General features: G+C 42.7%; 1 protein-coding gene across 2 annotated transcripts in view; it reads right to left on the reverse strand.

The window, feature by feature from the left end:
- Positions 1–457: 457 nt before the first annotated feature.
- SSUH2 (ssu-2 homolog) overlaps positions 458–24,272 on the reverse strand; it is a 66,079-nt gene continuing 42,264 nt past the window's right edge. For both annotated transcript variants that reach the window (XM_060238277.1, XM_060238276.1), the window contains 4 exons: positions 15,847–15,939; positions 14,956–15,061; positions 11,377–11,484; positions 458–987 (listed from right to left, as the gene is read on the reverse strand). In XM_060238277.1, the coding sequence (XP_060094260.1) occupies positions 841–987; positions 11,377–11,484; positions 14,956–15,061; positions 15,847–15,939 (454 nt within the window). In that variant the 3' untranslated portion in view covers positions 458–840. The remainder of the gene's footprint in view (positions 988–11,376; positions 11,485–14,955; positions 15,062–15,846; positions 15,940–24,272) is intronic.

Below are 24,272 nucleotides of genomic sequence, written 5' to 3' on the forward strand. Positions count from 1 at the left end.
AGAAGACAATACTGACTTTGATGGACCAAAGGTCTGATTCAGTATAAGGCAGCTTCATATGTTGGGGAGGGACGGTGGCTCAGTGGTAGAGCATCTGCTTGGGAAGCAGAAGGTCCCAGGTTCAATCCCTGGCATCTCCAAAAAAGGGTCCAGGCAAATAGATGTGCAAAACCTCAGCTTGAGACCCTGGAGAGCCGCTGCCAGTCTGAGAAGACAATACTGACTTTGATGGACCAAGGATCTGATTCAGTATAAGGCAGCTTCATATGTTCATCCCAAGCCCAGTGTAATGCACTTTATTTCATATATGAATATAAAATACTTGGACATCAGCAACATACCCCACAATGTCATGATAGATGTCATGTTACAATAAAAGTCTCTGAGAAAGAGTTGACTGATAACTTGACCTTTCTTATTCGAGTCCCTTATTTGAAAAAATCCATATCCGATAGTAATCAACATAATGCATTCAAAGCAAGTGCTTTTATTGCACCCATTGGCTTCATTAGCATATTTTATTCTGAAGGCATAATCCTCTAGAGTAGTTTTCGTCTTGTCTCTTCCTTGGTTTCCTCCTATGGTGCTTCTTTTCAGACATGGAATTTTTGATGCTTAATTCTAAAGAGGTACAATTATAGTAATTGTAGAAACTGTAGCATAAACAAGATTTGGGAAGTTATAATTATTGTGTCTTCTGATGCTTAGCTCTGAACACTGCAACTGCGTTACATGTTGCTCTTCCTGGCATTTGCACTCACAGTCGGATAATTTAGTCAGGAAAAAAAAATAGCTTGCTTTGTACTAAGGGAATCCTCCTCCTTGCCAAGTATTTCACTGTCAGATGATGGTACAGCCACAGCAGTACCTCTCTGGATAATCCAGGGCATATACCTTGTTTTCCATTCCATAGACATAATACAGGTACATCTTTCCCGCATATTGATACTGAACTTCTGTGACAGGAATCAGCTCAACAATCTGTCTCTGAGAAAAAAAGAACATAAAAATATGAAATACCAGATGCAATGGAATCTTCCTGCTGCAATTGTTTCTCGCAAAAGAGGCCCATGTCATTTATCCTGCAACAATTTGCCATTTAAAAACATACTTAGAAAGGACAGAAGTTCCTTTTGAATACAAAATACATCAGTGTCATATTCTAGTTGAGTTTTGTCCCTGAGTTGTGAATGGGGAAGGGGGCTTGTTTGTTGGAAGAGTCCAGCAATCAGGTTTCCTTCAATGCCAGTGTTAGCACTCCCTGGAACAATGCCGACAACTGAAAGTGCTGTATTGTGGGTTTCTCCCATGTGGCCTAAAACTTCTGACTTTAACAGAGTAGCATGGAAAGTACATGCCCAATAGAGGCTTCCACACAATTAATGTTATTGACTTCATCACTACCAATACTAATTTTATTCTCATTTCTCTAGAATGGGGCCCCAAAACAGTTTGCATAGTTCTCTCCTCCATTTTATCCTTACAACAATTCTATGAGAAAGGTTAGGCTGGCCTAGTTGTATTACTAGGCCAAGGTCCCATTGGGGACCTAAAGTGGCTTACATCATTCTTATTTCCTCAGCCATGTGAGATAGATTAGGCTGAGAATGTGTGACTGGCCCAAGGCCACCTTCTTAGATTTAGAACTGTATTCCATTCCAATGATGGGAGACATTAATCCCCGGCTATAAAGGAATATCACTGTTCTTTTGTTAAAAGGCACCTTAGGCATTTCATCAGCTGCCAATTCACTGGAATTAAAAAAACAAAAAACAAAACCTGGGCCAAATAGATACCTGCATAGTAACCTGTGAAACCACCTAGTGGGTAGAGTGTTGGGATATGACTGGAGAAATTTAAATTCAAATTCCTATTCAGTCATGAATCTCATTGGGTAAGACTGGACTTCTCACTTGCTCTCAGTCTGGGGTAGCTTCATCTTGGTTTACATATACATAAGGATGAGGTGGTAGAAGAATAATGAGGTGTTAAAATGGATTTCACCTCCCCTACACAAGAGCAAAAAGTTCCCACCTGACCTCCTCCTGGTGGAGCAGCGGCAAGGTGAGGTGAAACACCAAGGTGCCCATTTGCCTCATCCCCTGGCATGGTAGCTAAGTGAGGCAGAGGAAAGGAGGAAGAGGTCCAGGTTTGCCTACCATCCTGCCACTTAATGTAGGGGAGGAAGATCAGGTCTCCCACAGCTGTCCACTGGGCTGGGGGGGGGAGGGGTGTCTTCCAGGGCTGCTGCTTTCCATAGTAGACCCAGATACCCTGGGGAGACAGGACAGCAGGACATCTCTAGGGTGCCTAGATATGCCTAGTGAATATGCCAGGTCTAGTCCTGAGAATGATGTTGTGAGGGTAAAATGGAGGAGGTAAGAACCATGTGTGCTGCTGTAAACTGCTTAGTGGAAGGGTAGCATAAAATAACAATAGTTTATTTTCATTTTTAAAGGTTTTTTTAAAAAAAATGATGTAAAAACTCTCAAGACAGTACACAAGAAAAATTTCATGCCAAAACCCCCCAGCAACAGTGTGTGTGCATAATATGCCATCAAGTTGCAGCCAATTTATGGCAACCCAGCAAAGAGCTTTCAAGGCAAGTGAGAAGCAGAGGTGGTTTGTCATTACCTTCTTCTGTAGACTCTTCCTTATGGTCTCCCTTCCAAGTACCAATTCTGCTTAGTTTCTGAACTCTGATGAGATTGGGCTATATACCTTGCTGCTTTCCCTCCCCCAGAAACAATATTAAAACAGCTGCTAGTTTTATAATCAAGAAAAGGGAGGAATAAAATAAATGTAAAATATACTACAACATATATAATGATATATAAGCACTTGATTTTAATTGCTGTTTTTATGTATGTGTACTTTATTGTATGAGTATTTTAACCTGATTTTAATTGTTTAAATGATGCAATTTTTTGTTTGGCTTTAATGGTTTTTCACCTGTGTATTTTCAAAGTATGTTTTACATCTATTAGGCTCCTTGGTGGTCCTGATGAGGACAGAAAAGCAGGTTATACATTTTATAAATAAATCATAAATAAACATCTGTTTATAGCAGAGGAGTTACAATTAAGTTTGTCAATCTCCAGGCTCCACCTGGAGACCTCCTGGAATAACAACTGATCTCCAGACTAAAGAAATCAATTTCTCCGGGGGCAAAATGGCTGCCTTGGAGGGCAGATTCTATGCAATATACCCCGCCGAGATCTTTTCCCAGGCTGTACCCCCACATCTCAAAGTATTCCCCAGCCCAGACTTGGCAACCCTATCTACCACTGAAGTACTTTGTGCAGTTGGCTACAGCTTGTGTCAAATACAAATAGTAAATACAACTGGAACTGGTGTGAAGATAAACAATATGAAATAACCACCGGAAGCAATGAAACTTTCACGCAAAGCTTCCTCAGCCTCTTTCTCCCGGCAGCAGCTAATTAGAGCATGCATGGATCCATGTTGTAAAGAGTAGAGCTATGGCCCCGTGTAACATCAGGAGAAAGAATCTGAGGAAGAACTAACTATTGAAACCATGAGAGTACTTTTAAATGTGGTTCCTTGTTCTCTCCACACCACCACGAGTGAAACACTAAGAAATTAAAGACTTCATCCACGTCTTCACTAAGTCCTATTTGAAGAGGCTATCATTCGTTGAGAGACTTTGTGGGGAAAATTTCAAAAATGTTCAGTGTTCCTTAGCTCTGTTTTTGTTTAATCTCACTAAATATGCATATTTACATGCTTTATCTCATATTGTGTCAAATACAAAAGCTGTGACAACTTTAGTGTAAAAACATGTTAACAAGGACAAAGAATACCTTGTTTTATCTAAAAACAAGCAAAGTAGTTGCTGGTGGTTATAGATAGAGATGATTTGGGGCATGCCATACGTAATTTTGTCATGGTGTTTACAATATAATAAAAATTTCTAGCATCTGAAAAATCATCCCAATTGAAGCAGGGACTGGTAAGAGAGATGGCAGGGAAAGGAGAATCAGCTGCTTGAATTCCCTTTGGTTTTATTTCTCTTTTGGAAATATACATTCAGGTGTTTTTATCCCACTTTTATGTTACCATCCTGATCACATAGAGGAAATGTGATGTGCTTAAGAGGCAGAGTGCTACAAAGTGGCCCTGAACTTGAAAGGCTTGGTTTCAGAGGCTGTTTTCCAGCTTTTTGCTTTTTATTTGTGCCTCCTTTGATGCAAGCAACCCCTTTGTATTAAATGCCAAATGAATGCATACCTGAAAACTCACTTTCATTCTATCTGTTTTTCCTGCAACTAATATTATCTTTTGCAAAGCAAACAAAAACTGCAAAAGCAAGACTTTTTCCTGCTGTACATTTGATTTTTTTTTTTTTTGCCATTGGTGCTAACCAGCTGCTCACTTTGCTGGATTTCTTCCCCAGCATATAGGTAGTTCAATGACTTTCCCCCTTCTGTTTTCTTTCTTTAGTCGGTACATTTTAATCCCAAACATTCTCCAAGGGGTACAAGGTTGTGAATAGTGTTCTCCTGTCTTTACCTCCCTCGAAACAGCCCTGTGACTTAGACTGGGCAGGGAGAGAATGACTGGGCCAAGGTCACCTAGTGAGGTTCATGGCAAGTGGGGATCTGAACCTCAATCTCCCAAATTCTAGCCTGCCACTCTAACCACTAAACCACACAGTCTCCTTCTGCTTCCTTTACAACAAAAGTCAAAGTTATGTGCAAAAACAAAACAATAAAGAGACAGGCTACTTTTGGCACCAGTTTGATGTAGTGGTTAAGTGATGTAGTGGTTTGATTCCCCACTCCCCCCACATGCACCTGCTGGGTGATCTTGGGTCAGTCACAGTTCTCAAAAGAGCTGTTCTCTCAAGAGCAGTTTCAAGAGTGCTCTCTCAGCCCCACCTACCTCACAGTGTGTCTGTTGTGGGGAGAGGAAGGGAAAGGAGACTGTAAGCCACTCTGGGACTCCCAAGTGAAGGGCAGGGTATAAATTCAATCTCTTCTCTCTTCTGTTCCTCTGAGGGACAAATGACCCTTATGGGGGGGATCCCTGTGTTGATTATCTAGTCACATGTGCTTAGAAGGGTGTCTATTTTAGCAGAAAACAGACAGATGATAGTGCTGTTATGGGGTGTGGAGTTTCTTTTTTGAAATTCTCTTTTTTATACTATAGCAATTCATTCATCTTATTCTCTCCCTTCTTTTGAAGGGAGGAATGTTCTTTCATTTCTCAATGCACCCTTTTGCAACTTCATCCCTTGGAAGTGTTTTATGGTACACATCAGAAAGGGATGCTCTAGGAGGAGGATAGGAAGGTTTGGGAGGGCACTGCCTGTCTATGAGTATATGAGGAGTAAAAGTCTGAAATTTTGCAAAACTTTTCTTTCTGCCTGCCCCTCCTCTCTTTGACTTTCTCTTTGATCAAAATAGAATTGATTAGAAACTGACTCCAAATTCCTAAACAGAAGGGGGGCAAGGGAACAGATTGTTAGAGAAATTGAATAAAGAGAAATTAAGACAATTTCCCCTAACAATCCTACCAGAGCACAGAGCTCTAATCCTTTCCTTCCCCATGTTACCTTCCTGCGCTGCATTCCCCTAGAACTAATGCAGCTGGCATCTGGTCTCTGAGCCAAACCAGGAGACAAAAAAAAATGCTTCAAACTATGATTACAGCCAGGTAATGAGACAAAAAGCAGGAGACAGAATTTACTATATCACACAGTGACCAACCAATTTATATGGAAGGCCAGCAATAGGGCATAGAGGCTGAAGCCTTCCCCCTGGTTTTGCCTCCTGGCACCAGGAGTTTCTGTTGCAAGTTTTGCAACTCATTAGCCAGTTAATTACAAGGTTCTGTTGCAAAATCTGAGGTGCTAGGTTGCCAACAGAATTCAGCAGGTGCCCACAGGCTCTAAATGTTTGGGGACCTTTACAGTAGGTCAGCCAGTACTGATGTTAACCATCCTCCCATCCAATCAACTGCAATCACAAGACAGAAAAAGACTTGTTACCTTTTCCCTATTCCCCCTGCAGAGTGGGACAATGACTCTTAGGTCAGCTTTTAAAGAGTTTAACAGTGCAATCCTAAACAAAGTTATACCCTTCTATGACTTTGATGGCTTTATAAGGGTGTAACTCTGTTTAGCATTGCATTGCTAGACTCCTCACCCTAACTCACCCTAACTTTCAAGAGACCATCTCTTGTTTCTCCCAGTTTGACCAAGAAAAGTCAGGACAATATTTGCTGTTGTTCTATTTGGTGCCTGCTCTTAAATGCACTAGAAGAGCTCCGTGCTGCAGAGTGTTGAAGCTGCAGTACTGCAGTCCTAAGCTCTGCTCACGACCTGAGTTCAATCCCCAGCGGAAGCTCAACAACAACAACAACAACAATTTATTTGTATCCCGCCCTCCCCGCCGGAGCAGGCTCAGGGCGGCAAAATCTGCTTAAGTTTTAAAAATTAAATTAAATTAGTAAAAGTGCTAATGCTATGTTTACTTTTTATGATGGCGGTTTCCTTAGCAATTTCCATTTTCATCAGCGAAAGCCAGTCGGAAAAGGAAGGTCTTGCAGGCCCTGCGGAACTGTTCAAGGTCCCTCAGGGCCCGCATTTCCTCTGGAAGTTGGTTCCATAGGCTCGGAGCTATAGAGGAGAAGGCCCGGTTACGGGTACATTGCAGCTTCACCTCTCTCGGTCCGGGAATAGTCAACAAGTTTTTCCCGGCTGACCTCAGTGCTCTCTGGGGTTCATATGGGGAGAGACGGTCCCTAAGGAAGCTGGGTTTTTAGATAGCCGGCTCGAGGTTGACTTAGCCTTCCATCCTTCCGAGGTCAGTAAAATTAGTACCCAGCTTGCTGGGGGGAAAATGTAGATGACTGGGGATGGCAATGGCAAACCACCCCGTAAAAAGTCTGCTATGAAAACGTTGTGAAAGCAACATCACTCCAGAGTCAGAAACGACTGGTGCTTGCACAGGGGACCTTTCCTTTTCTTTAAATGCACGCTATAACTTTAAGATGTGGCTAACTATTTTTACAGTTTTCTTGCATACTCATAGGACCAAAGTGAATTCATTTTCAAACTCCTAATGAGCCACATCAATAGAGTTACACCATTTATAGGAAACCAAGACTGAGACCTAATGGTTTAAAAGGTGGGCATGTAAATTTAGAACATCTCTTTATAATTGACAAAGGTTGTATATATTGTTAATTGTGATTGTCATTGCTCCACCTTTAAAATGTTATTTTGTTTTTGTTTAAATAATTTCACAAATAAAGTTTGAAAAAAAAAAACAGATATACTATAGTTAAAAGCTGAACAGTAGGATGAAGGTGTGTATGGACTCTCTGCTTCAAACACTCTCTGCCCAACACACTTCTGCCAAGAAGCTAATTAATACATTTTGCTAAACCCAGGCAGTTAGGTAGTTTAGGTAGTTTAGATCTCACACTTGACACTTTCAACACTTTCAACATCTGAGACTTGAGCAATCTAGCACCTCAGCCTTTGAAATGGAATCTTAATTAACTTGCAGATGAGTTGCAAAACTTGGGAGGCTCACATTGTTAATTGAGCTGTATGTTCCTTTGAACTAGAATGCTCTGGTCAGGCCTTGGACACTTCTAAATGGGCTGATGAGAGCCGCCACAGACCTTGGAAAGAGATTTCCTCCCCCCCCCCTCCGTTAAAGGAAAGAGAGAAATGTAAGGGAAGAAAGAAAGGAACTCCAAGCAAATTAATCATATAAACTGAGATTACATTGAGGGCTGCCAGCCTCCCAGTGGTGCTTGCCAATCTCCTGGAATTACAACTCGTCTCCAGGTTACAGAGATCAGTTCCCTTGCAGAAAATGGCTCCTTTGGAAGGTGGACTCTATAACATTATACCCTACTGAGATCCCTTCCCTCCCAAAATGCTGCCCTCCCCAGGCTCCACCCCAAAAACCTCCAGTAATTTCCAAACCAAGAGCTGGTAACCCTAAAAAGCTCATGATTTGTGTGGAGCACACTATTCATGGAAGCAATTGCATGCCGATGTTGCTGTGAAGTGGAGCTTGAAATGTTTACACAAGATTTAAATACAACAAGTGGAGGGAGATGCAAGGAACAAGAGCAGGCTTCAGCATGCAACAAACTGTGTTTGTGTCTGATTCAGGCCTGCAGCTATAATGACCCCACAGGGGGGCCTGGCCCCCTTACACATCAGCCAGGCCCCACAAAGTGCCAGAGAATGGGACCAGCAAGGTCAGTGCCTGGCAGCACCTCCACCAGCTAAACGCCATGCCTCCATCCTCTGCACTGAAGTGGCCAGCCCTACCTGCCCTGGCCATTGGTGACAGTGCATTGGAGCTGCCAGCAGGCCAGCAAGTGAGCCAGTTCTGCAGCCTGCCACAACCAATCCCACTCCTGCAGTAGCGCCTATTTAAGGCAGTGGACAGAGGGGGCAGACCAAGGATTTAATTTTCCCCCTGATTAATTTCCTCATTCGCTTGCTTTATTCCTTGCTTTATTTCTTTCTGTTTGCAAGAAAGCAAAGCTCGATTCTAGTGCCCATTTCATCCCTGCCTGCTCTTACAATCAGGTTTATTTTAAAGCAATTTACTTCTATTTACACCTTGAATAAAATTTTGTTGGTCTTAAAGGTGCCGCTGGACTCAAATTTTGTTCTCTGGAATTATATGTATCATTGTCGATGCTATCATGTCAAATATACTCTGACAAATGACCACTTCTAAACCTTCTGCAAGATGGCAGTGTCCACCACATTCCTGTTATTCTGCTTCCCACATATGTATGCATTTTATGCATATTATAATGCTTTTTGTCCCAAATGGCTCTCGTCTTAAGACTTTTGATAATTTACTTTAGATTTTGAAAAAGACATCCGTGCCTAAACTCCCATGTTCTTTGTGACCTACACTGCACAGCTGTTATAAAGAGTGTGGAAATGATGCTTGTGAAGCTTCCAACACCTTAAATGTGCTATGCAATTATTTTATTTTATTTATATCCCGCCCTCCCTGCCGAAGCAGGCTCAGGACGGCTCACAGTATAAAAAACCATAACAAGCAATTAAAATCTATATATATTATACAAATTACACATTCAGTAGTTAAAACAATTAGAAATAATTTGGTGCTAATCTCTTTGATATTATATGTTTTCAGTGGAGACGGCATTTCTTCAGTTTCCCTACAATACAGGCTCCGCGTCAGTTGAAAGCCAACCGGAGGACAGCGATCTGATTATGATCATGAGCATCATCTTCTGAAGGTAGTCTGCTGGTTACAGCTCAAACAAGCAAAAAATGAATATATACCTGCCTGTTTAAAAAAGCATGTCAACAGACAGGCATATTTAAAACAAGCATTTAGTCAACACACAAGTACAGAATTGCTTTCTATAAACATGGATACTGGTGGTGATGAAGTTTATCCTAAGAGATACAGAAGTGAGCTATCTCTCCAGAAAATATATTGCCACTCTGCCACCTGGTGCTCAAATGAAGTAATGTTGCTATCCTATGTCAAAAACTAGGTTCAGATTAGTTTAAACGAATATTGTTTTTTCAAGGATGATTATGAATGGCTATTACACAATAATTTTTTTTTCTTTAAGGAGCAATTGTATGTCACAGCCCAAAATGCTGGCATTCCAAAGGTGAAGTGGTGGTGAAGTGGCTAAGTTTATAGATAACACTTAAGTTGTGCAGGATGGCAAGAACCAGTGAGGGCACTCAAGAAGGATCTGTCATGACTGGACAAGTGGTGTCACCGTGCCAGCATGGCAAATGACATTCAACATGGGCAAGTGCAAAGTAGTGCATGTTGGGAGTCAAAAATCTTAACTATAAATACATGTTGATGGGGTCTGAACTGGCAGAGACTGACCACATCTTGGAGCTGTGGTAAATAACTCATGGAAAAAGTGGACTCAGTGTGGGACAGCAATAAAAAAGTCAAATGCTATACTGGGTATTTTTAGGAAGGGAAAACAAATCAGCCAGTATAATAACGCCCCTGTATAAATCAATGGTTCAGCTTCATTTGGAAATCTGTGTACAGTTCTCGTCACTGCACCACAAAAAAGATATTCCAGCATTGGAAATAGTGCAGAAAAGGGCAACTAAAATGATTAAGGGGATGGAACACTTAGCTTTACCTATAAAGAAAAGTTATAGAAGCTAGGGCATTCAGATTGGAGAAACGACGACTGAAGGGCAACATGATAGAGATTTACAAAGTTATGCATAGGATAGAGAAGGTAGAGAAATAAGTAATTTTATCCCTTTCTCACAATACAAGAACTCATGAGCGCTCCATGAAATTAATAAGCAGTAGGCTTACAACAGATAAAAGGAAGTAATTTTCACCCAAGGAGTAATTAACACATGGAATTCATTGCCACAGGAAGTGGTGGCAGCTACAAGCATAGATAGCTTCAAGAGGGGATTACATAAACATATGGCGCAGAGGTCCATCAGTGGCTATTAGTCACAAAGTATAGATGGAACACTATGTCTGGGGCAATGATACTCTGTATTCTTGGTGCTTGGGGGGTGATAGTAGTAGGGCTTCTGGAGGTCAGCTCTGCTGGTGGACCTCCCAATGGCACCTGGTTTTTGGCCACAGTGTGACACAGATTGTTGGACTGTATAGGCCACTGGCCTGATCCAACACTGCTTCTCCTGTGTTCTTATGGTTACTTAAGAAAATAAAACTTTTCCTCATAACAAAGACTGGTCATTTTGTTAAATTCCAAATTAGCACATACATCCTTCAGTTTCAGTTTTTCAAAGGACTTGTGAAGGGCATTTTCTCCTCCCCCATTATTTCCTCTTTCCCTTCCCCAGAAGCCCCTATAGCCTCTCCCCTTTTGCTGCTTCCTTTTCTCTTTTGCACCCACCATTCAACCTAACATTATTCAGTTTTCTTTTCCATAGCAGCATCTCTCTGAGCAAACACTGCTCAGTTCCAGCTACTGTGCAGCACCAGCCAGTTGTATGATTTTAATCCCACAATTTTCATTACTATTAGTTTAAAAAAAAAAATCAGATCTTTCTGCAAACCTGGAGCTTTTCTCAGGCTTGTATTGTCTGTCCATGCCTCCATCTGTATTTACAGATGGGGCTACTCTGAAAATCCCAAATAACAATTAGTCTTTTAAACTGAGCTAAGAGAAAGATGATTAACCTGCTTTTTAAATAATGTGATTAGGTGCACTGTTCTCATCCCATTGAGTGCAATGGATTTAGAAATGGGTATTTCTGTTTAGAAATGTACCGTAATTTCTTCATATTTTTTTTCATGATTCTGACATTTAATGTGGCAAAAATGTTATAACCTTATCTATACATATTCCCCTTTGACATACCTGCTGCAGAATGTTAGATGTCCTTGTGAAAGCTGCCTTATGATCTGCTATTGCTCTTTGCGATGCCAGAGCCATATCAGGATAAGGAAAGTCAACAAGAGGATATACCTGAAATTAAACAAGCAGCTTCATGCATTAATTCTTACTGCCCTGGATCTAGTTTTCTCTCTGTGCCCAGCCAGCCCCCTCCTGGAATGAGATAATTTGTTAAAGTAATGGCTATTCTCCTTAATCTACCTAGGCATTGTGCAGCCAGATAAAATTTGAACCAGTTGTAATAACAGCAATATTCCATTTCCTATTCCAGGCTCGTCTGTCTCTTTTATCAGTGATAAAAGCAGCAAGGGCAGTATAATAGGAGCTGAAGTGTCAAAGTTTGCATGTTCCACTTTCATATCATTTACACAAAATGAATATAAATTGTATGAATACAGTGGATTTGAAACTGCTTGGCCTGGTGTATTTACTCTGTGATAGTCTGACTCTGAAATTATTAATATGTGGTGCTCCTTCACTGTCGTTCCCAGCCACCTATCCATCATCTTGCCATGAGACCTATGTAGGGTTGCCAGGTCCAACTCAGAAAATACTGGGAACTTTGGGATGGAGTCTGGAAACTTTGGGGGTGGACCCAGGAGACTTTCCCATTTTTCTTTATACATAAATAAATAAAAATACAGCAGTGCAGTTCCCCTGGATACAGTCTTCATTTCCTCATCCTCTTTTTTACCTTCAAAGGCTTTCCCGGCAAATGCACTTCCACTAAATGAAAGAGAAATTTTTCATTCTCCCAGAAATCCCTTGCCATAGCTCTATTAAGGGACACACACACATACAAAGCAGCCAAAATAAACAGTTTGCAAGCCTGCACTTTTGTGATCTCACTGGGCCAATTTACCAATGGGGGTCGTTGAATGTAACAGTCTGCTGTATTTCAACCAACTTTCATTTTCCTGTGTAAGTCTGAAAAAGTTGGTTGAAATACAGCAGACTGTTACATTCAACGACCCCCATGAGTAAATGAGTAAAATGGTGTATTTACTTTGTGATAGTCTGACTCTGAAATTATTAATATGTGGTGCTCCTTCACTGTCGTTCCCAGCCACCTACCCACCATCTTGCCATGAGACCATGAGACCTATGTAATAATGGAGTCTGGAAACTTTGGGGGTGGATCCAGAAGACTTTCCCATTCTTCTTTATACATAAATAAATAAAAATACAGCAGTGCAGTTCCCCTGAATACAGTCTTCATTTCCTCATCCTCTTTTTTACCTTCAAAGGCTTCCCCAGCAATTGCACTTCCACTAAAAGAAAGTGAAATTTTTCATTCTCCTAGAAATCAGAGCAGTCTAGGGGGTGGAGTTTTCCTCCATCCCATAATCAGGTTCTAGTTTACTCTTTACTATCTATTTTACTATGCAAATGACTTTGGAAATAAATGCAAAACTGAGAGACTCTGCTCTCTTACCTTCTCACAGCTTCACACACTCACTGGGAAGAGCCATGTGGCTCTGCCTGCTTACCCTGCCCCCTACCCAACTTTCCTCCTGCTGAGAATTAAAGGCACACACACCTTCCAAAATACAAGCAGTTTCCAAGCTTCTTCTAAAACTGCCAAGAATGAATGCAGCAATGAATTGGAAGTCGGGGTGATATGCAGTGGAACTGGGACCCTGGCCTTGTTGTTGAAGAGGTGGGATTGGGGGTCCAACCATAGCTACAGGCCTGCTATAGAGACTGGTTCCCATAGGGTATAATGGAGAATCAATCTGTGGGTATCTGGGGCTCTGGAGGGGGAACTGTTTTTTGAGGTAGAGGCACCAAATTTTTAGCATAGGATCTGGTGCCTCTCCTTAAAAAACAAATCCACGTTTCAAAAAGATTGGACCAGGGAGTCTAATTCTATGAGCTCCAAAAAAAGGGGCCCCATCTTCCATTATTTCCAATGAAGGAAAGGCATTTAAATGTGATGGTCAGAACTCCCTTCGGAGTTTAATCATGCTTGTCACAACCTGGCTCCTGGCTCCACCCCCAAAGTTTCCTGATTTCACCCCCAAAGTCCCCAGATATTTCCCGAGTCAGACCTGGCAACTCTATTCTGACCCTTGGGAACTGGGGTCTGGGGCAGCTGTGCTCTGGAGCATCTTTCTACTCTGGGCTTTATCTGTGTCTGAGCTGCTCTCTCTCATGCCTAGTTCTTCCCCAGTCATGAGAGAGAGCTCTAGTGAATCCCCTTATCTCACCCTGGGCCCATCTTTTAACTTATGGAGTGTGCCAGCCTCAGGATCTTTCAGTGCCCTAAGGAAGGGGTGGAGCCTCATGAGACATTGGGAGTGGGCAGGACTGGACTTCTGGTAACATCCTGGACCTGCTCCTTTTCCAGGGTCTGAAGGGGTGGTTTGTCTGGCCACTGCAGGCCTCAAAGGGCTGAAGAAACAGCCCACAATGTTGGATGGACTTGTTGAAGAGGTGGGACTGGGACCCTGGGGGTCCTCACTACCAGGTGTTGAGCAAAGCCCACTCTGTGAGTGCCTCCACCACTTCCAGCTACCTGGATTTCTCTTCACCCCCTTGATAGGGGCTCAAGCCTTGAGAGAACCGATGCCTCCCCTGCATGGCCAGTGCTGCCACTAGGCAAACTAGACATCTGCCTAGGGCACTGAGTGGGTGGGTGTGCCAAATTGGGCACTCTCTCACCCTCCCAGTGCCCTAGGCAAATGTCTCAGCTTGCTTTAGAGCCTGATGGTTATGCGCTGCTTCCCTTCCAAGTCAGAAGGGAGGCAAATCAAAGTCAGCCAGCCAGGGCTAAGCCAGCCTGGGGTGCCCTCCCCATCTTACCTCGCTGCCGTGCGGGGCGGAGGGGGAGAGGAAGGGTGCCTGCTGCAGAGTGCAGCTTTCCTCCTGTGTTTCCAGTTGAGGCTGGAAACACAGAAAGATCTCCTCCCTGCTCCCCCCCACACATACACCTCCCGGGATTGCCTGAGAGGCGCAAGGTGGCTGGCTTTCCTCCTGTCTTTTGCTCTGCTGGAAACACAGGAGGATCTACTCCCCCCCTCAGCTGGAAATGCAGGAGGAAGATCTACCCCCTCCTTTCTCTCCCTCCCCTTCCATTCTATCTTATGTGCACATAGAATAGAATGGTGTCCATTCTATCTATGGGCCCATAGAATAAAATGGAGGGATCAGGCCGCCTCTGCAGCATGAGCCCAGAGAAAGGGTTTAAAGTTTTAAACCCTTCTCTAGTGTCAACCCGCACCGGCGGCCCAATCCCTCCATCCCATCCTATGGGCGGAAGGCCTAATGCCTCCATTCTATCCTATGGATGGAAGTAGTTATTTCTGCCTAGGGTGCCAAAGGTTCTAGGGCCAGCCCTGCTCCCCTGCAAGTTGGAGGGAGAAGGTTTACATAAACCTGCTGGCCATCTCAGAGAAGCTGGTAAGGGCAGGAGAGGGGCTTCAGACCTCAGACACCTTCACAAAATGATCTTGAAAGTATTAAAGGGAAGTAGCCAGGAATCAGAGGTACCCTATGCCTGGTATCATGAGTCATGCCTTGAAGATATCTATCATTGCTTACCAGAGTATTTTCCTCTTTAAATATGTTGTCTCCCGTGGCTGTACTGAGCAGTTCCCTTGGGAAGTTAAACTGATCATCAGAAATGAATTCGTATACATTGTTCTTCCTGAAAAGAAAGAAAGGTTTGGACCACTGAGACAGACTATTTGTTAATCTATGGATGAGAGGCTACCTTATGAGGTAGGTTAGGCTATGGATTTTGGATTGGGATCAAGGTCATCCAGAAGGAGTCCACATGAAAACTTACTGGGTGATGCTGAGTCTGTTGCAGTCTCTCTCCCTAACTTACCTCACAAGGTTGTTGTGGTGAGGATAAGGAGGAAGAGGGAACAACTATGTGAAAAAGCATGTTAGGGTTCTAATCAAGGAGAAAAGCAGAATACGAAGTGTGTGTGTGTAAATGAGGTTGAAGTCATCCCAAGAAAAACAGCTGCAAATATTTTATAAGGAGCCTCATCCAATGAAATTTTGATCCATGTGGATATTGCCACTCATTCTGCAGGCTAGGTTTACATATTGAATCCTAGTAGCTTTCCACAAGTAGAGGTGGCTCTTGCCCTGCCTCCCCATTCCCTCAGCAGCCTTCCATGATCTCCACAAAACCTATTCTAGAGGTCAGGTGAGTCTTCTGGACAGTACACCACCTGACACAGAAATCTGAAGTAAGAAAGGGAAAGCAAGTGAAATCACTCATCTCCCTCTTGTGCAAGTGGAAAGTTCATAGGATCAAGACTCTCGTGTGTGTGTTCATTAAATGAGTTATACTTGAATGCTCAACACAGAGAGATTCGTTGTGCAATCTCAGTTCAAATTCTGCTTAAGACTGCACTGTCGGTCTTTTTTGAGAGTCTTTAGTAGTCAAACAATATAAATAGCAACAAGACCACATACCAAGTGATTATGAGCTGGATGAAATGTAGCAACTTCTTCTCCCCCTGGCATGTCGTGCAGGTTTTGTTGCCTCTTCCAGAACAAGTGCTGCACCTTTGAGGGGGGGGGGGGAAATATGTATAGTAATTTGCAGAATTATTTTGAATATGTGGTGCCAACCCATACTAAAAAAGCCAAATGCAAAGAATAGTATAAAACCACTATGCCTATATCAAATATTGTGACGAAAACCCCACTGGATTCTACCTACAACAAAACGGCAAGACAAAAAGCAGAGATTCCTGGTTGGCTAGAACATCAAAGGGATGTTAGGAGAAGTCAAAAAAGTTTCAAGAGGCTGGAAAAAGTACCCCAGGAAGTTTCTACATGAGTTTCTATGTGCCTCTTCCTGGGACCTTCAGAATCCACCCATGGAGGTTATATTAAGAGCCAGCATGGGGTAGTGGCGAGAGTGTTGGATTGGGATTTGGGAAACCCAGCTTCAGATCTCCACTCTGCTACAGAAGCTTGCTGGGTCACATTGGGCCAGCCAGGCACTCTCAGTCTAAACTACCTGATGGGAATGCTGTGAGGATAGAATGGAGGAGAGAAAAACAACGTAAGACTGCAATTATACACACTAAATAATGCACTTTCAATCCACTTTCAATGCACTTCCAAGTGGATTTGCCCCCATTTTCTCTCATTGGGGATGAAAGATGGGGATATAAATGAAATTAAGTAAATAAATATCATGACAGTGAATGTCCTGTTAGGAATCTGAGCTGCCAGAAGTAGTCATATTGTTGTGTATATTTAAAAGAGTAAAAACAATAATGCAGCACACAGTAATTAGCTTTAAGAAAGTTTACTAGAAAATAGGGAAGGGCTATGCTGAAAAATAAAACAATAAACAGCCAACATAAGGAAGAGAGGCTCAGCTCAGTAGCTCTGCTGTGCCTGGTAAAGCAAGTTCTCCCTCCCCGCTTCCTCCACAAGGGAGGAGCCTCAGCCAATGGAGAAAATAAAGGCTTTGCTTTGTAGCTCCTGTGCAATTAATAAGCAAGCCTGGCAAAGAAAGTTCCTGCAGAAGGGAGCAAGAGAGAGGGAGAAGGAAGCAGATGACAGCCAGTTGCTCAGGGGCCTGATAGGAGCCCTCTGGGAGCTTGATTCAGCCCCCAGGCCACATGTTTGACACCCGTGATTTAGTGGTTCAACCTCATATGTTGTGGTGAAAACAAAAGACTGTAAATTTACCTAATGCTCCCACCTTTCCTGGTGTGAGACAAATTACATATAATATTCTCAATCTATTGATTAGCCAATAGCTGGACCCAACTATTTAAAACCCCACTTCTCTTGTTTGGCCCTGAAAGAAGTGAGTGGAGAAGGATCATAAATGAGCTTCTGCAGATCACTGTAGCAATCCACTGTTTACTGTGATGTCTCTGGGACACGAGACATGATACTGATAACAAATTTCAGTCAATTAGTTGGTCAATTTCTGCAAGCTGGAGTTCACAGGGTGAGGCCAGAGACCCAACCACTGAAGGGTTTCAGAGTCATATATGACTTGCATGTTGTTTTTCCGTTCCTGTGTATGTGCTTCCTCAAGACTCAAGACCACAGTGTTCATGCAAAAAGAGCTTCAGCCTCCGCACCTGCACTCTACCCCGTACTGAAATGATCCAGCAGAAGAACTATTTGGCCTGTTGCAAAAGACCCCATGGAGACTTCCATCTGTAGAAAATCATCCATGGAATCCAATCCTACAGTTTGTTCGTTTGATGTCATAGTATCAATCAACAAATCAAAAGTAAACTTGTTTACAACTGGGAGGAGGAAGTTTGCCGACTTGTCCTTCCATGATCTTCCATAGTGTGAAGCAAAGGTAGGCAACTCCTGGCATGTGCAATGAACAGCAGCACACCAGAGCATTTTGTTCTCAGTACTAGCAGCAAAATTCCTGAGGAACTAGCAGCATGGGCATGAAGGAACATTTATGCTCGTCATTGTCTCCTGGCTCTGTGCACCCACTAGCTAGGTCTAAGATGCTAACAGTGCATTGGGCATTGGCTTGCTAGTGTGACTGATAGTAGAACCCTAATCTCTTCCTCACCCCACTTTGATTGGCAGCATACCAGTATCTGCAAAGGTATTGCATCCTTTTCTGAACTCAGGTTGAATGTATTGCCTAGCCCAGGGGTCCCCAACATGGTGTCTGTAGGCACCATGGTACCCATTAACAGTTTTCCTGGTGGTGCCCACCAAGTATTTTTAGAAAGTGGGTGGGGCCAGATGGAACTTTTGCCCAGCAATACTTCTGATTGGTGCTGGAAATTTGATGGGCGTAGCAAATTTTTAAAAGTGTTCTTTTGGCAGTAGTTGCCACTGGAGGTCTGCATTCAGAAGAGAGTTTTGCCCCACCATAACCAGCTCCTACCCCTGGATTAAAGAGGTGTATTCACACATGCACCTCTGACCCCGGCCATGCAATCACACCTACCTCATCTTCCAATGCCTCAATTCTGCCTTTAATAGCCACCGGATATTTCCCGATGGCAAGTTCCTTTCCATGCCTCTGTAGTGTGTTTGTGGCCATCTGAATGCCTGGGGTGCACAATGCCCATGCTGTGCATGCGCAGAAGTGGTGTGAATGCTCTTCTAGCATGTGTGCAGCCCATGATTCTCCAGCTGGCTGTGCAGGTGCTGTCTGATTGCCACAGCATGTCTCTACCTGGTGTGGCTTTTTAAAAGCCAAGAGACTGCAGCATCAAAATGCCCGTCTGTTTGCAGCCCAGCACAAGGATCTTTATTTGTGTGATTGAAAATAAACTGCAGCAGCTTTTTTGTGGATCTCTCTGCCTCTTGCACCAGCCATTTCATCCTTGGGCTCAAAAAGGTTGGGGGCCTCTGTCCTAACCCTAGTATGGAGTATCATCTAAACTGCATGGTTATCAGGGATTATCGGGGATTTTGCAATATATTTTGGCACCATCCTGATTATGGAAAGACATGCCTTTTGTAAAAGGGCTAAAAATTATATTTTTACTATTTAACTCTCTGATTCAACAGCAAGTGTTACTTTTCTTAATTTACACCAGCAGGGAGAATGGATACAAGGTGGTCTCCCCACAAAATGAAGCTGCATTTGGAGAGAATGGCAGTTTTCCTATACAACTAAAGCAAACTAGGTGACCCCTTTTCAAGGAATGCATGTTTCTTCCTGCAACAGATGTGGAAGGCATATGTTTATCCTTGGCAGATCTGGATTGCATCAACAAGATGCAGATTAGCAGCAGTTAACAGCTGATTTATGAAAGCACTTGAAGCCATTGTCAGCCTCAGCGGATCCCTATTTTTTTTCAATGACATCCGCAATTATCCCACAATACCATCTCTGTTATTTTAAGCTTAATGAAGCCTAATAGAACAGTTTAAAAGAATAGTGAGGTACTTTGCGACACTTAAAGATCATTGTGAAGCCAATTAGTTTAGCACTTAGAGAAACCATAGGGCAGGAATCCTATCACACAACCTCAAATAAAGGAATGCCCCGTGAAAACAAAAGCTCTATAGAAATTTAGGGAAGTAGAACTCAAGGCTTTCCACCAGCCTTGGGGAAATGAATTCATTTCCATAGTGTTACCAGCTTCTGTAGTATCTTCCTGAACTGCTGGTCACCTTTATTCCTTTGATATTATGCCTAGAGAAACCAGTGGAAGCAGGGCATTGTCACTGTGGAGCTCAAAATGTAATTTTTAAACAGGGCAATTATTTATTGAATGCTTATGAATATGTATGTGCAGCTGTGATTCCAAAAGTCACAGCCCATTTGCAAATGAGGGCTACAGACCCGTTTTAATATTTTAATTGGAAATGTGTTAATCCTGTACTGAATAATTGGTGTGGGGGGAATGCGTGGGAGGACTGTAGTGTTGTCAGGAGACAACAGCAACTAATGAAAGCCAAAAGAATGAAATATGAGAAAAGGTGACTATTTCTCTCTCATTTCTTTTATTCCCTCTTCTTTGTCTTCTCATGACTGTTTTTGAACTGATGTAGACCACTGGTCTTTAAAAGCCAGTCTCCCTTCCAGGGAAAATCCACGCACTTACAATCTTGTAAGTATTTCAGTCAAACATATGGTATGTGGTCCATGGTCTGCATAAATCTGGCCCCTTGAGCCCACAGGAATACAATTGTTACAAATGATGGTAGGCTTTCTTTTCAAGTCACTTCAAATGTCTTTTCAATGGTGCTAATTCCTTGCAACTCCTTGGGTTGCACTGTAAGTGATCTAAAATGGTTGCGTTGTTGCCAGTGTTCCACGCAACCCATAGCCAGGTGTGTCCCCCGATCCAATCAAGGAACACACAAGGAGTCCTGTAAGTAGGAAAGACTAATAGATTTATTAATATTAATATATCTAGGGAGAATGGGCCCTCAAGGCACCAAGAAATCAAGAGTTCTCTGAGGATTACAAGACTGACAAGGGGTCTTTAGTAACATAAGCAAATTATACAAAGCATACATTATTGGATAAACAGGTAACAAACTACATTACTTGGCAACATTCCATTAGCACATCCCAATTTTGGAATGGACCTCAAAAATTTAGCAACAGTTTACATTTCAAAGAACACATCACTTCAAACTGGCACCTCTCTGCCAACAAGAAAACAATTATTTCCAGAGATACACTTTGTTTCAAGGCCACTTGTGTTGTTTCTAGGCCTGCTATGTGTATGTGTTATCAGAACATCCCAAAATACTAGGCTCCTTGCATAAATTCACTGCCACAGGAGTTGGTGGCATCTACGGGCATAGCCTTCAAGAGGGGATTGGATCAACATATGGAGCAGAGGTCCATCAATGGCTATTAGCCACAGCATATTGTTGGAACTCTCTGTCTGGGGCAAGTGATGCTCTGTTTTCTTGGTGCTTGGGAGGGGCAACAGTGTGAGGACTTCTAGTGTCCTGGCCACACTGATGGACCTCCTGATGGCACCTGGTTTTTTTGGCCACTGTGTGACGCAGAGTGTTGGACTGGATGGGCCATTGGCCTGATCCAACATGGCTTCTCTTATGTTCTTAAATCACTCCTTTTGCGTAGCAAGTTGTATCAACTTATATGCCCTTTAGAGGGGCACTAACTTTTCCCTTTTCTATACCTTCTTCCTGGCCTAAATTGTCCTGAGCCTGCAGAGGTGAAGCCAAATGTTATGTTAAGTTGGGTCATTAAGGGTTGTCTGTTAGATTGGAATGTACTTCAGTTTCACAACTAAGCCAAGCCTCTACAGAAATGCATTTCAAAGAGCCTTTAAATTTATATTCCTAATATCACTGCTAATTCTAAAATAAAAGATCAATAAGAAAATATCAAAATGTGCTGTGTGTATATAACACCAGGATGGAGTGGATACTTTCCTAATCATTTAATTCCCCCATCTAAGGGGGAAATCCCAGAAATTCAGCTGTGTCAATTCATTGGCAATTGTGCTGTAAAGTGGAAACATACATCAGAGCAAGCTGCCACAACACAATGCCCATGGATGCACCTTTCCTGACACCCACACAGAAAGTAGATGGGATCATTTATCATCAGGGTTCCCCATGGCATAGACCATTGTTGTGCAATTTTTTTAAAAAGTTCTCTGAGGGGCAGCCACAGCAAAAGCAGCTTTGCTGAATGATTAGATAAACTGTCACCTGCCTTAGGCCTTTCCTCCTCTGCATGAACTGGCCACTTTGTCCTGGACCATGGCCACCCCCCTTCACTGTCAGCAACAGGAGAAAAAAAAAACCTCTAGTAAGCCAGCTGGCTTGCTCTTGCCCCAGGAGCTACCACTGCTGCCAGGAAGAGAGAAGACTTTCTTTCTCAAGGGCAAGCTAGTGATGTTATTCTCACCTCAGGCACTGCTGCTACTGGGAATGGGAGAAAAGCCCTTCCCTCTACTGTGGAAGTTGGCTGGGCTACTGCCACTGCCAGGACAAGAGAAGAACCTTTCTTTCTCCAGTGCAAGCTGGCCTGCTCTCTCCCTAGGTACTGTTGGGGATAGGGTTCCCAGGTCCCACCTGGCCACTAGTGGGTTATATTGGGTAGTGTTACCAGATCCTGGGTGGGAAACTCCTGGAAATTTCAAGATGGAGCCGAGGCAGGACAGGGACCTTAGTGGGGTACAATGCCATACAGCCTATCCTCTGAAGCATCCACTTTATCCATGGGAACTGATTTATATAGTCTGGAGATGAGCTATAATTCCAGGGGATCCCCAGATCACACCTGGAAGTTTGTATCCTAAGCTAGGGATGAAAGAACAGCCCTTCTATCAGGTTGCTAGCTTAAATGGGATAGTGGCTGGGAGAGAAAAGCAAGCCAATTGCAGGGAAGGGACCAGGAATTTGACAGAGATATGAGGTGAACAGGCAGAAGAAACCTCCTCTGAATGTGTGTGTAGATAGATCCAGATGGGCAGTCGTGTTGGTCTGAAGCAAAAGAACAAAGTAGGAGTACAGTAGCACCTTTAAGACCAACAAAGTTTTATTCAGAATGTAAGCTTTGGTGAGGGGGGTATTCCCTTCTTGGGCTTCCCCCATTATTTGCCTCTGTAAACTACTTCTGAGGGATTTTATTTTATCATCTTCATCATATCACAGTGCAGATCTGGACTCATTTTCTGGTGTTTATGGTGTAAAGCTTTATATTAAAAAGCGGTTTACCTGTCCAAAACTAAAACTGTGTACTAAAAAACCCAGTGGGATTTGCTTCTGACTGAACAGGATTGGACAGCATTGCTGACACCCTCAATGCATTTAACTAGAACTATTGAAGTAATCACCCTTTTACAAAGCCTGTGATAGGAAGGACCTATAGCTCACTAGCAAACCACAGGATTGGCATCGTCTTGAACAGCACTTCACAAGACCTTTGACTGAAACATATATTTATTTATTTATGCCATTTATAGCTCAATTTTCTCCCCAATGGGGGCTCAAAGTGGCTTGCAACATTATCAACTCCATTTTATCCTCATGACAACCCTGTACAGGAGGTTAGGTTTGTTAGTATGAGACTGGCTGAAGGTCACCCAACAACTTAAAAACATAAGAGCCCTGCTGGATCAGACCAGCGGTCCAGCCAGTCCAGCATCTTGTCTCACACAGTCATCAACCAGTTCCTCTGGAGGGCCAACAACAGGGCATGGAGGCCAAGATGTTGCCTCCTGGCACTGCATAACCTTGCTGGCAGTTTGGAGATTTGAACTTAAGTCTCCCAGATCCTACATTCTGACCACTATGCTGTGCTGGCTGCCATGTTGAAGAGCTGCTATCAGTTATGCACAATTCTGACATTTTGAAGTTGGGGCCACTTCCTGCAGCAGCCATTTTATGGCTGGATCCACCTCCTGCAGTGGCCATTTTGGAGTGCTGCCCACAACACTGTCAAAATTGTAATGGTGCTCACAGTCTCAAACAGGTTAGGAACTCCTGATGTAGAAGAAGAGAAGGAAAATATATTTTTTCCAACTTTCAGACCCAAACTACTAAGCCAGTTCTGGCTGATGGTTCCATAATGTAGGTAGTCATGATGTATTTTCAGCTTTCATTTTCCCTGTGTTGTCTTTAAATTTCTGTTTCACCTAGATAAAAGCTTGCCAATACTCAGGTCTGCAAACACTAGAAATAAACCACTGCATTTTTATGTTGCAAATAAATGCTTAAACAATTTCTTTCATAATGATGCAATTATATTACTATCATCACAAACCAAAATTCATTAAATGTCCATAGAAAAATCAAAAAGTTATTTCACATCACTCTTGTAAGGTAATACTTTACAGTCCACTGTCTCAGTTCTCCTTTGCTTGAAAGACGTAGACAGTACCATGCTTGTATATGATTCCTGCTATGGGTAGCAGACTGAAGTCTGACAGTCGCGGCGGCTACACAGTTCCTAGGTTCAGTTCTGTGTTTCGTTCACCTTCCACTGGCCACTTTCTTTTAGCTTTGGAACCCGTGCTAAAGGCAATTGCTCACACATTACATTACAATACAATGTTTACACACATGCAAGCTGCAAAGTAACATTGTATTGTAATGTGTGAGCAATTGCCTTTAGCACAGGTTCCAAAGCTAAAAGAAAGCGGCCAGTGGAAGGTGAACGAAACACAGAACTGAATCTACGACCTGTGTAGCCGCCGCACCTGTCAGACTTCGGTCTGCTACACATAGGAGGAATCATATACAAGCGTGGTACAGTCTACGTCTTTCAAGCAAAGGAGAACTGAGACAGTGGACTGTAAAGTACTACCTTACAAGAGTTGTGTGAAATAACTTTTTGATTTTTCTATGGACATTTAATGAATTTTGGTTTGTGATAATAATATAATTGCATCATTATGAAAGAAATTGTTTAAGCATTTATTTGCAACATAAAAACGCAG

The sequence above is a fragment of the Heteronotia binoei genome, chromosome 5 (assembly GCF_032191835.1).
Source record: "Heteronotia binoei isolate CCM8104 ecotype False Entrance Well chromosome 5, APGP_CSIRO_Hbin_v1, whole genome shotgun sequence".
NCBI classification, from domain to species: Eukaryota; Metazoa; Chordata; class Lepidosauria; order Squamata; family Gekkonidae; genus Heteronotia; species Heteronotia binoei.